Below are 14,103 nucleotides of genomic sequence, written 5' to 3' on the forward strand. Positions count from 1 at the left end.
ATTTTAGGGGGATGTTGAATGTTTCCAAGAATCTATTGTAATCAGGTTAGTCCCTTTGTGCTCAACAGAGAGAGAAAACATTTCACACTTGTATTTTAAATGTGAAGTATCAGCTCAATTATGGAATAAGCTTGTACCTGGCAGGGTCTATCTAGACCTATGGACTGGCAAGAGGAATTAAACTGGCAGCTCTGTATCCTAGATGACGAATTACTATAGTAGAAATTTATTGGATGGCTATGGCTGCATCTATGTACTACATTTGTCATGAGAAATCAAAGAGTCCTTCAACAAAAGCAAAAGGAACCAGAAGCTATCACTAGACACATTATTCAGGAGATCTTTTATGCGGGAGCTGTGCGGAGGAAGATAGCACAAATTATTTTAGCATTTCAATTTGTATCCTTAGAGCAAGGGGAAGAATTAGTGCAGTTTACTAGGCATGTGTGGCGAAGTAGTAGAGAGTTGTGTTTACTGTTAGTTGGATCCGTCAAGTTGCTTTTGATTTTCAGTACATCATTTTCACAATTGGTAATAAAGTTTTCTATTTACAAACAAAAACAGTTTAGGAGAATCCGAGTAACATAGGCCAGAAGTAGCTTTATTTTAGAGCAATACCATTCGCTATCACTGAACTGTCCCTCTCTGTGGGGAGAGGGGCATGGCTGGTTCACATTATGAGAGCATATAATCTGGCCCTCCCTGTGGGGACATAAATTGTATTCTCTGCGGGGACATAAGAAAGATGGTCTTCCGTATGTCGGAATATCTAAACGTGTTTTCTCCTCTTTGATTTTCTCAACTGTCTTCAATTTGAGACCTTTCTTGTCCAATCAAAAATGATTATATCATTTCGGAATACACAATACAATATAGATTGATATATACCTCATTTATGTCTCTCTTCTTGTCATTTTGCCATTCAATTTGAAATACTTGAACTATCGATTCTTGTGTCCTCTCTATGGGGACATAACCTTCATGCATGTGTTATTTTTGGGTGATGCCCCACAATAGGGGGAGATCAAACCCCCACTCAGTGCCCTTCTGTATACCTCCTGGCTCCTGTGACACAACTCAATAATTTGTAACTAATCGTACTTATTTTGATAAAGGTAACAGTTGTATAGACATCAACAGGTATACCACAACAAAAATTGTGTAGTCCCCCCTCAAAAGAAAGTCAGTTACAATTGGAGCCTTATCTACTGAGATACTTACAAACTGTCTAGAACATCAAAAATATATTCAGTTCGTACTATCAATTCCTGTTTACACCAAAAATAATAGAGAGCTAACCAATTCATCTTGAACTTCTGAATATTACATTGCTTGTCCTCAAAATATCTCTGATTCCTTTCTGTTCAAACAGACCACCAAATGCATGCAGGGGCAATCTTCCATCTATCTCTCTGTAAGCTGCATTCCATCTCTATTCCAGCAGTTCAGAACATCCTTTATTCTATCTGGCACGACCCACTTGATTTTCCTCAGATTAATGAAAATCTTCTGTAATTGATTTGTCTAGTTACAGAAAAATAAAGGAGATGGCTGATTGTCTCTGCCTGTTCATTACAAAGGTAGTTTCTGGAGCATAATTGAATTCTTCTTTTGTTCAAATTTTCATGAGTCAGAACTTTTTCTGAGTGTATGCAACAATGCATATATTATGTATGTAAATACAGCTAATACTAAAATCTTGTAGTAAAGCAACATGACTAATCATCCATGAGATATAAACGGGTAGAATCTCAACGGGTATCCAAAATCAGCTTACCACCAAGTATACCCTCGAATGTGTGTATATATGTGTGTGTGTGTGTGTATATATATAATATGGAAATTAAAACACATGTTCAAAACATTCATGCTATTTTGGAATCATTTCACATGCAATTTACAGAACAAGCAGTCATGGGGTAAAGTCTCTATTTACCATGATTTCAAGCTTATGTAACGCTGCTACACTATCCACAGTCAACCTGAAGTCTCTTTTTTTTTTTTTGAGAAGGTAACAATTGGTATTGTAAACCAGTACTTAGGTAGTACTGAAAACCCCTTTACAAAAAATGTATGAAAATGTAAAACAAAAACAACAAGCCTAGCATGATTTTAATACTTCTAGGATTGCTTCTGCATCTATAGGGGAACTCTTTGTAGTTTGTACCCCAAAAACATAATAACAGAATACAATCTGTTTTGATCATTTGTAGGGATCTACTTCTATCCTCAAAGCTTCTAGCATTCCTTTCTCTCTAAATGGTCCACCAGATGCATGTTGTAATGGTCCTCCAATAACTTCTGTTCTTTGTCCCAATTCCTGCTTCCTCCCAACTTGAGAGAGTGTCAACAATCTTGCTAGGCATTGTCCATTGAATGCCTCTGAGACTGATGAAAATCTTCCACAGTTGATCAGTGATTTTGCAATGTAAGAACAAATGTCTAACTGTCTCAGCTGCTTCCCCACATAAACAACAGTGTGTCACCAGAATGTTGTCTCTTTTCCTTAGATTCTCATGTGTTGGTACTACATGATTTGCTAGCAGCCAAGTGAAAGATGCCACCTTGAGTGGAACTTTGGCTTTCCAGATTTGTCTCCAAGGCCAATTGAGGGTTAGTGGAGCCCTGCTTATGACCTTGTAACCGGAGCTCACTTTGTATCTTCCTTTGTTGTGCTTTGAAGTCTTCAATTTACACAAAATATGGTTCGATGATGTCAAATTCACCTAAACACCTCATCTTTTAAAATTGGTTTTAGGTTATAGTAACACATCCTTTATTCAAACTTTGTCTAACCAAGGGACACATTTTTGTTCTAGGTTACCCATAGTCTCCTTATCCAATTCCACCATTTATATGTCATTAGATCCATTAGATATTTCTATGTTTAAATCTCCAATCTCAAGGTAAAGCATACATAGATTCATGTATATAATCCAAATAGCATTAGGAATCTCACTTACCAGTAATTTTACTGTCACTTTTACTACTAAAAGAATAGCATTAGGAACCTTGTTCTCTAGTGTGTTTAGGATATTGATATTTGCGAAGAACACATCTTTTTATATTTTGGGCATGGCTGCGATCTAAGTTGATCGGGCTCTTCAAAAATACTGCTAGGTATATGTCAGATCCTCCAAATCCTCTGTCGGATACATCCAAAAATGCATATCTATCAGAGGATTCGACACACACCCAACAACATTTTTTGGAGGATCCGAGCAATATAGGCTTCGATTATGGAGCCAGTTATGAATGTTGCTAGGCCTTTTCGGGTCTACAATGGTCATATAGCCGATCCTATGATCGCAGCTCAGTCCATGTGATGTCCTGAAATGGCTCCTGTTCCCCAACCCACTTTCTACTGCAATCGCGACTGCACTAGATTTTATCCAACTTGATCCAAAATGAGTTTGATCCCCTCCAAATTCAATCCAAAAATCTACACCATTCGTACAAGTGACAAACAGTCACATCAGCTTGATATCATGCTCAAAATTTCGTTTATGTCACGACCCGAATTCGGGTGTGATGACACTTATCCTTTCCCACCGGACAAGTCAGTCTAAAACCCAACATTTGCTGAAAATAATGTGGAAACAGTTTAAAGAGATAGATAAATATGCAAAAGCGGAAGACTTTCAAATCTAAAATAACCCTCAAAATCTGGTTGTCACATGTACAAGCCTCTAGTAAAACAGAACTAGAAAATAAGTATAAGTCTTGATGCAATTGTTCCTCAAATAGAATAAAGCATAAGTAAAAGGGACAAGAGAGATTGTCGAGCGTCAACAACTACCTTTCAAGTCACCTCGAAGCCTCGGAGGATAGAATAGAACTCACACACAGATCAGGCACAGTACCTACACAGGTGTAGAAGCAAAGAGTGAGTACCAAACAACACGGTACCTAACAAGCACACAACTAAACATAAGGAAAGCTATATAGAACTCAAATACCCCTGTCACACTACTCGAACCTCCATAACTACAACCTACATGCAAACCAGCCCAATCTGGCAATATATATTACAAGAAGCACATAGGTTACAACAGTTCTCTGTATTTCAATTAACTCAGTCAAGTGGCAAGATATATCTGTCACAAGGATATCACAGGGGTAAACACGAATCCACAGACAATCAATGAAGTGCAATACAATGCAATGCCGTGTTAAATAATATGATGCATGTCTGTCCTACCGGTACACATCCGCTGAATCTCAATCCAGAATCCATGAGGGAACATATTTGTCCATGTTACCTGTCACAGAGCGTGTGGCCTGACCCCTCATATAGTACATGCCACGGAGCTTGTGGCCCGTCCCATCTTTCTCATTATTATCACAAGTGTTTCATTTCAGTTGTGTCATAGAACAAGTACAATATTGGCATGATCACACATATAACAATGTACAATGATAATCATAACAACTCACTAGTCATGTCAATATAGTCAAGGCACGTTGTCTCAAATAAGTCAATATCATCAATCTCAATATAGTCAAGGCACGGCATTTCAAGTAAGTCAATATCATCAATTTCAATACAGTCAAGGCACGCCATCTCAAGTAAGTCAATATCATCAATCTCAATATAGTCGAGGCACGCCATCTCAAGTAAGTCAATATCATCAGTCTCAATATAGTCAAGGCACACTATCTCAAGTAAGTCAATTTCATCAATCGTATTGCACATATCGTTAGGATCATCAAATTTTCCTTTTTATTATCCCATTCGTCATCCTTAATACATTCAAAGTTCACGAGTGATTCCCAAATCCGAGTCCCTATTACTTCTCAATACAGATAGCAAGAAGTAGAGAATTCTACAAGCTTAACGAAGGTTTAGAAATATACTTGCCTCGAATTCAATCATAACTAGTCCGAACTTGAGCCTTGCCCTTACGTCGACACTCTGAATCGACAAAATATAATCAAATACGCATTCACAATAAGAATACAAGTCTAACAACACCCAAATCATAATTTTTGAAAATCAGGCTGAAGCGGTCCAAAAACCTAATTTCGAAAACAAAGGGTTTAAATCTGAAATTTTTTGGATAAAAATGTTCTCTATAATAAAGGAATCTATTAGTGAAAACCATTTCGAAAAAGGAGTTCAAATCAGTTCGGAATCATCACTTTAATCAAATTTTCAATGTTCTTGAGAACCCCCAATTTCTTCTATTGAAAAACCTCAAATTCAAGTGAAATTAATAATTAATCAATGGATAGTAATGAATTCGAGTTAGAATGACTTACCCAATGAAATCCCATGAAAATATTCCTTCAAAATCGCCTCTACCAAGCTCAAGAACTCAAAAATGGTGAAAAAAAGAGGACTCAACTTTATAAAGAATTTTCCAAAACTAACACCCAACATTGATCAGAAATGACTCAGGGCAACTATCGAGAGGGGTAAAATGGTCATTTTACAAAAATTACCAGAAGTGACCTTCAGGGTCATTACATCATCTGCCACTAAAAATCATGTTCGTCCTTGAACATAAAGTAAAAGAAGGTAGAACACTCGATGCTACCAAGAGCCCGAGGCATAACTTCCAAGCTCGGTATTTGTTTTTCCCAAGCGAACCCATCCTTAGACCATATCATCAGAATCCAATGCTAAAATGAACTTTCTAATCGAACTTTGGCGAATCTACAAATCAGAAGTAATATCCAAGTCACGAACTAGCCCATGGACCAAATCTGAACTGAAATCCTCAAAACCCCAGCATAACCATTAGGACAAATCCTTCATCACATAACCACGAGAGAATTTCTGAATCAATTCCCACCAAAATCAGGTGTCGGCCTGAATCAGCCACTAACCACTCATGACACACGAATCATCACCGACTCTAGCAAAATTCTATTCCCACTGCCAAATCTTTCCATAAGCTGAAGTTATACAAATTTGATTCATAGACATCGGGTACTCATCACGGGGGAATCAAATTTATCTGACCCAAAGAATGAAATGGTCAAGCAACCATCTAGTGGGAGATACTCCCAAGCACCCAGAATCTTAAACAACACTATCGAAATTATCAGATCAATAGCTGTGATTGTAAACAACCCTTAAGAGTGGTAGCACTAGGTCTAACGGTCTCCACATTCACTCATACATATCTGGAATGTGAACTCGATGACGAGATGAATAACAAAACTGTCGGTCACTGTATATATCCATGGTAGCTCTTTTATAAGTTCTCATAAGCAAGGTGACACTTATAAAACCATCGAAACATTTCAACTGCCCCAAAGCAACACCAAATTTGCCAAATCTGAACTAAGTCTGCACAAGCATCCTACCCTATCAAGAAGACATCGCAGGATCGGTACACCCAATCCACCACTATGAATCCATCCACAGAAGTGGGAACACGCTTGACCATATGCATCGAATCATACTCCAAACCATATCTTGAGTGAAAATAGACGATCACATAAGAATGTACGAGACCAAGGGAGAATACCACAAGGTACTCCTTCCATAGTGTCCCTATAAAACATCTCCTTTACAATCGTAGACATGCTCGTTTCATCATCTCCCACATTCTCCTCACAGTACTCTATTGAAGCCAACACGCTTAGTACCAATAGAACTTCATAACCACATCTGTCATTCACTTTACTCTCAAAACATCACTAGTATCAAAGTCTTCGTAGCAACACATTGTTAGTCTCCAAAATTTCAAACTATGGACCTCTCTCCTTCTATTTAAGCATCCCATGACAGGTGTGGGTCCCACCCAATTGCTAATAATCCAAATTTTTGAATCTCATAGTACTTTTCCATTGAGATAAAACTATTGAATCACACCCAATAACACTCCCACACAACCTTCACTTACCCAGTTTCAACTACTATTCAACCCATCATATACCTCATGCCAAAACTTAAAAAAATTCTTGGTCACAACAATAATTCTGTATACCACGGGCACATAACCTCTATTTACCATCAAGTGTTTATGTAACACATTACAACAGTCTGGGTAGTCCTATCAACAGAGTTATCAACCCAGCTAAAAAATCCTCATTAACCACATAGAACTATAAATCCTTTCGATGGTGCACCCATAAGCCATCTACCATAATTTGAACGACCCAACCCAACTCAACAGCGCAGAATCTCTCATACATCATTGTTTATCACCGACACCAATTTCTTGAAAGACTTTCTGAGACCACAAATGCAGAGGAATGCCTACCTCTCATCCAAGTTTCTTTGCATGTTAAGGAGTTAAGGACGCTTCTTATTAAAGGGTTCTACCATTGCAGATGGAAGCTGCAATTCTTCCATCTCCATTTACCTTGTAAGGTTTGCTCCACCATGTGTTTGTTTGGAAATTCGAACAGAAATGGGTCGCCATGAAGCTCGTAAATGTTGACCCCAAATGCTTTCTTCTAGTTTGTTGAGAACCATCTTCTGATGTCAGCAAGTGTTGGCTTTTCCTTCAACTCCTCTCCGCAATAACCAACTACACATCTCTTGTGTAGGCTATCTTCTTGATCGTCCATTCTATCATCTACTTTTATGTTACCCATTCCTACTTTTTATCTCAGCAGTACGGAGACTTTGTGATTGCCATTTACTCTCTTGTACAACTGCTGCAAAAGGGTACTTGACATCCGTCATTCTCGGAGGAGGTATCTGTACCTTTCTCCTCTGCCATTTAATGAACCTTTTTATCTTTAATGCAATATCCATCTGCCCAACATTCAATGTTAGTTCTGGATTGATTAAGCCAGATCTTCCCCTCCATTTAATGAGATTATGCTTATAAATCTCCCGTGTTGGTTTCTCTTTCTAGTGCAAAAAAGGTGTGACTCCCTTTCTGAAAATCTCCATTTCTTGATCTCCTTCTTCTGATCTTTCGATGCTTCTTTCATACAAAAGCATATCCACTCCATAGCTTTTCTGCTGACAGTGGACCTTCGCATCATCTTCCTACTCCTTTCCACTCATTCATACCATTCAGACTTACCATTTTCCCACCTTGTAATATCGAATGACTTAAAACCTTGCGTTGAAATAGATCCTTTTGTCCTCCATCATTAAAAAATAGAGTTTCTGGTTGAGAGAAATGCTCAAAGAAGGAAAACAATAAAAGAGAGTAACAACAGAAGGTGATAACTCAAGGAGGTGAGAGAGTGGCTTTCTAGTAAGGAGTGCTGGAAAAGTGTCTAGAAAAGATGTTTCTCCCTCCTAGGAAGTAGGAGAGTTTTTGATTTTTGTGCCTGAGAGCATTTTTTACACTTTTTATCAGCTTTTTAAAGTAGCTTACAAGCTAAAAGCTAAAAGTCATAAGTTGGGAATATCCAACTTTAGGCTTTTAGCTTATTTTTGTACTTTTTCAGCCTAAATTAAGCACTTTTTGTCTTTCCCAAACATATCCAAAAATTTAAAAAAGCTTAAAATCCAAAAGCTACTTAAAATAAGGCAATCCAAACACCCTCTGCTGGCATTAGAGACCTTACATGAAGTCGCTTTTATTAAGGATTACTGTTTAGTCTTTCCATAACAATATACAACATCGGTGGTGAATGGTGTAATATTTATTCTAACGATAGTTACATTAATGATGAGGATTATAATGTTTGTTCGTCAATAAAATAAATGGATATATGAACAGCCAATCTTGGTTTGTCATTGTCTAGCATGATTAATAAATTAAAAACTGGATTTGTTTGTGTAGTCAGTACTGTGGCAATTTATTACAACAACAACAACCATACCTCAATCTCAAACTTCTTAGGTTTGGCAATACAAATTCTTTGTATCCATTCGAAATCATTTGTCATTCATTTCACGTCAAAAGCAAATTATGAATTGTTTTAAAATAAATTCTCTAAATTCTGACACTCTCTAATACTGACATATAATTCTCTAAGCAATTTAAAATACTCAAACACCAAACTTATTACAAGTGTACCAACTATGTCTAAACCTGAAATCCAATATCTTTAAGCACCGAATCCCGTTTTAATTTTACCTAAACAATGCGTCTTTTTCTTGGTAAAGTAAATAAATTTAGGAATGATGGGGGAACAACCCAGTATACAAGCTGTATACCAGAAGGTAGAGAACTTACAAACAAAATATGGTTTCCCACAAAAGAAACCCAATCTTCTATACAAATGGGGATCTCATGGGTACACCAAAAGGAAACTAAACAATACTCTTCAAATGCTTTCCTGTTTCTTTCTTTCCATAAAATCCACATGATGGCTGATGGAGCAACATCCCAAACATTCGAACTTCTTTTCCCCCCTCCTGAAAGTCTAACTATGTTTATGCCGTGTAATTCGTACATAGAAGGGTCTGTACTTATTTCATTCTAAGTTTGGTTCCTTTAATTGTTTGAGACATCCATCTTCAATTTGATTTTTTCTCCTATTCGTCTTGTTTATATAAGTTGCTTGCACTTGGCATATTAGCACAACAAGCACAACAAAGGTTTCGTATATAAACTTCTTAGGTATTTTTTGGGTTGTTGATTTTATCATTTATTCTCATTTGTTATTGCTGTTAGGATTATTACTGCTAATACCGCTGCTGTGGCACTGCTAGTATTTTGTTTTTTCTTTAGCTTTTGCTGAAAAAAGATAGAATTGGAACGAAATGCAATGTGGATTGTGTCGGCGACCTTGCTAGAAACTCTATTCCAAAGAAATGTAATTTAGCTCTTGAATTTCTTCATAGAACTTAAAAGCCACGGGAAAGTAAAAGGAAAGAACTGAAAAGCCACAGGAAAGTAAAAGGACTCTTGAGTAATCTCCTAATATATTTCATTTTGCCCTTAATTTCGCTTTTTAGATGCAATTCATTTTTGTTGCTTTGGAACTAATGGATTTATACTTTTTTTTTGGTTCTTTTAGATTGAGGAGTATGACAAGAGGGGTCGTGACATTCACTCTCGAATCCGTGAACTTCAACTTCACCAAAGCAACAAGGTATCTTATCTCTAGTATCTCAACTAGTGTTTTGCTTAGAGCTTCTTTATTCTTCTTAGCTTGCTTGAAGTAAGGAAATTCATTTGCAAAGTTCTTAGCTTCCCCAACCCTAACAATTGATACTTTGGCTGTCTTCCAAATTTATAGTTAGATGGGATTGAATCTTGGCATTACCATATGATTTTCTATTGACCTAGATGAACCGTCTTATTTACCACTTTCAACAGTTGTTTCGAAGATCACCCGTTAGAATTGTATTTTGGTTATCAAGAGCTCAAATATGGAGACGTACAATAGATAAGATAATTGTTAAACATGAGATACTATATACTCAGTTACATATAATGCCATTTTCTGCAATCATCCTTTGTTTTTGTTTTTATTTTTGTCGAGTGAATGCAAAGAGTTACTCAATCTTTTCCCTGGATGTTCTTATGGCTTTTCTGGTATGGATTTATCTCTTCTTTCTGTGACGTATTATAGCGATAAGCTATGTTGTTGTCAAAAGAAAATAAATTTGGGGAATGAATTGTTTGATTATTCTGTCAAGTATGTTGGGGTTTCAATAATGTTTACAAATATTCCGAGTTTTGTTCAGTTGATTTGACTGAGGCTTGGCATGATTCTTGGCAGAACTATCCTGCAGACTTTTGGGTTGTTTGTGTCTGCCTTGTGTGGATTTCTTTCAGTTTATTTGTGTGTTAATGTACATTAGAAGTTGAGTATTCCATATGTGGATTTTTTTGGGAAGGAGAATTATATAATTAGGTAAAAGTTCATGACAATGTAAGTTGTAAAGATGCTATTAATAAAATTGAATCTTATTGTAATTTTCATCTGGTTTGTGTTTTGTCCACTGTTAGCATAAGAATTTTGTATTATAGTTTACACACAAATTGACTGACTTATTTGCATTTCCTAAGTGATTATTTTGTCTTTCTTTCTCTGCAAACCTTGCTGCTTGGCACTGATTTTCTTTTTTCTCAGGTTACAGCCTTTGGAGGAGGTAGAGTGATGAACCTCTTGGAGGTGATTGAAAGACAACATAGAAAGTTCAACAGGGCGCCAATTGGTCCAATAGGTGCTCATGTGGTATGTGATAGAGAAAACTCATTGTACATTGGTGAAGTATATCTTTTCCTGCTTTTCTTTCCTGAGCTTACAAGCTAATTGTTGAAGTGTGTGACCATCTCGTCTAAAAGGTTAAGCCGTTAGAGAGAGCACACTCTTGATAACTTAATTAGGTCTTCAACACACCCTCTCTCGTGCGCGCATGATGTTTTCTCATGGGCTAAGCATGTGGAATTTCTTTTTAATAATGGATGGGGGTCACTCGAACCTAAGGCCTCTGTTTGCTTGATACTACTATTTATCAACAGAATCTTCAATCCATGCTTGCAACTTATGATTGCTCTCACTTGGCAATCATGCTGGTTTGTAACCCAACCTACCAATTTCTTTCCTGAGATCGAAAATATTTTTCCTCTCAGAGATGAAGATTCCTTTTTGTGATGTGGCTACTTCAATTCTGATGAAATATTGCAGCTTCCCTAGATCCATGATATCAAACTCCTGAGCCAAGAGGTTCTTCAGTCGAGCCATCTCTTGTTATCACTGTCATCAGAGTCAATTATGAAAAGAGTGACTACCCTTGTGATGTCTTATAAAGAGAGTGTGATCTGCATTGCTTTGTTTATTACTGAAAAAATCATGTTTTTGCTGTATCTGTTAAAGTATGCTCTAGGAGACTGTTTTAACCCGTATAAAAGTTTTTCTCAATCTACATAGCTTTCCTCGAGTTCTCTTATCATCAAATCTAGGATGAATCTTTACATACACTTCTTCTTTCAAGTTTTCTTGCCAGAGTGCAATTTTGAGATTAAACAACAGCTATTCCCAGCCAAGGTTGGCTGCATAGGAGTACAAGATTCTGTTTGTGTTCATTTTTGCAACAGGAGCAAATGTTTGCTGGTGCACATAAGCGATTTAACACCTTTCAAGACGATGTCTATTTTAAATTTTAGCCACTCCATTTTTTGGCGCTAGTTAAGGACAACTAGCTTGGTGGATGATCACATTAGACTACAAGTAGATCATTTTTTTGCTTTGATCAGATACCCTAGTTGCATTTGCAATTAACAATTTAGCTTTCCTGCTTGTTTAACTTTTGAGAGCTCGTGCTAAGCATTTATCAATATTTTATCGCAGACCTTGGTTGATGGTGACAAGTGGGGTACTGCTATTGAATGTGCCGTTGGCAAGGTGCTTAACGCTTTTATTGTAACTGATCATAAAGATTCCCTTTTATTAAGAGCATGTGCAAGGGAAGCAAACTACAATCACTTACAGATTATCATTTATGAGTTCTCTAGACCAAGGTAATGATCGTTCTGTATGTGTTTGTTGATGTGTGTGTGTGTGTTGTATTTATAGGGATGATTTATATCCTTGAACATTGTTGATGGGTGATATATACCAGTCACTTCTGTGGAGATATATACTTATCTAGTTTATTTCTGATAAGTGGATTATTTATTTATCAAGCTTTTGCTTATATTTTTTGGTGTAGGTTGCATATTCCCGATCACATGCTTCCCCAGACTCATCATCCAACAGCAATTTCTGTTCTACGGTCTGACAATCCTACTGTACTAAATGTCTTGGTTGATGTGGTAAAGTTGCTATTTCTGTGGATGATAATTACCAAAGCTAAGCTATTCTTTAGTTCTGCAACTTCTTACTGATCATAATCAGTTTTGAATTCAAATTTAATTGATTTTTAGGAATAGGCATATGATGACAAATTTGCAGTAAACACTCCTTATTGTCATATCAATTATGATTATGGCAGCTCGGGTTATCCCTTGCAGTCACCACAATTCCATGTTCCTTTAATTCTCCTCACTTCTGGTTTCTCTAAGTTGTTAGCTCCGATTGGGGTTCTTATTCGTTGCCATGAGCTTCAGACAGTTTTCCAGCCTCTTGTGTTTATATGTAATCACTGTTACATCTGTATTATACTATTTTTTAGATTAGTTGTGCTGATTATGCCTTGATATTTACTGTGTCTTATTAGAGTAATGCTGAGAGGCAAGTGCTAGTTAAAGACTATGATGCTGGGAAAACAGTTGCTTTTGAGCAAAGGATTTCAAATTTGAAGGAGGTTTATACTTCTGATGGGTACAAAATGTAAGATTATGTAGTCTCTCATATGCCAATTAATTTTTTTTATCTCGATACTAAGTTATTTTCTGTAATCCCATGAGCAACTCACCGTATGAGTCAGGTCTACGTATTGCCTAAGTTGCATATGGTTCATGTATAGATTCACCTAGTACTTGGTGACAAAATACAATTAGTTTTTCCGGTTAGAATTAAATCTATAAATTGCCTTCCATCGGCTTATTTTGTGAGGTTTTTGGATGACTAGCCTGGTGCTCTGCCAACAGAAACAAGTCTGACAATAGTTGTTTATTACAAGAGAACATCCTCCACTATAACCATCATGTTGATTCAAGATGGCTTAAAACTTATAATTTGTTTTTTATGAGCCTTAACTAATCTAATTTACTCTTTTTGCATTTCTTATTTTAGTCTTGGCTCTAGATAGAAAAGTTCATTTTGTACTAACTTGATTAACATACCAAAACTTCCTAGGTTTTCTCGAGGTTCTGTCCAAACTATTCTTCCACCAATGAAGAATATGAGAGGTGGGCGTCTTTCTGGTTCATATGACAATAAAATTAAAACTCTAGAAAGCGAAGCACTTGAGGTACAGAACAAAGCTCGACAAAGCGAGGGTATGAAGAGGAGTATCCATGAAGAGCTTCAAGGACTCCATGATAATCTGCAAAGTGCTAAGGTATTTGTTATTTTAAGTTAGATGCAGTCTCCACCAGAGTAATAGCTTATGCTCCTTTTCTAAGGCTGTTGCAGGTTTCACTCTGGTTTTACTTTATCAGAAGTAAAAGTGGTTTTCCTTTCTTCTGTCTTTCTTTCTCCATCTCACTTTTGTGAAGGGATATCATCTCAGCGTTATCTTTGCTTTCTGTTCATCATGTATATTTCATTACTTTATTGTGTATGAATACTTGATACACACAATCCTCGACACCATTTCTAGATAATGATTAGTCTATC

General features: G+C 36.8%; 1 protein-coding gene across 2 annotated transcripts in view; it reads left to right on the forward strand.

The window, feature by feature from the left end:
* Window positions 1-14,103, forward strand: part of LOC129880813 (structural maintenance of chromosomes protein 6B-like) — a 54,220-nt gene that overhangs the window by 17,761 nt on the left and 22,356 nt on the right. For both annotated transcript variants that reach the window (XM_055955016.1, XM_055955017.1), the window contains 6 exons: window positions 9,889-9,963; window positions 10,951-11,055; window positions 12,172-12,341; window positions 12,533-12,635; window positions 13,040-13,152; window positions 13,621-13,825. In XM_055955016.1, the coding sequence (XP_055810991.1) occupies window positions 9,889-9,963; window positions 10,951-11,055; window positions 12,172-12,341; window positions 12,533-12,635; window positions 13,040-13,152; window positions 13,621-13,825 (771 nt within the window). The remainder of the gene's footprint in view (window positions 1-9,888; window positions 9,964-10,950; window positions 11,056-12,171; window positions 12,342-12,532; window positions 12,636-13,039; window positions 13,153-13,620; window positions 13,826-14,103) is intronic.

This window comes from Solanum dulcamara, chromosome 2 (genome assembly GCF_947179165.1).
Source record: "Solanum dulcamara chromosome 2, daSolDulc1.2, whole genome shotgun sequence".
In the NCBI taxonomy this organism is placed as follows: domain Eukaryota; kingdom Viridiplantae; phylum Streptophyta; class Magnoliopsida; order Solanales; family Solanaceae; genus Solanum; species Solanum dulcamara.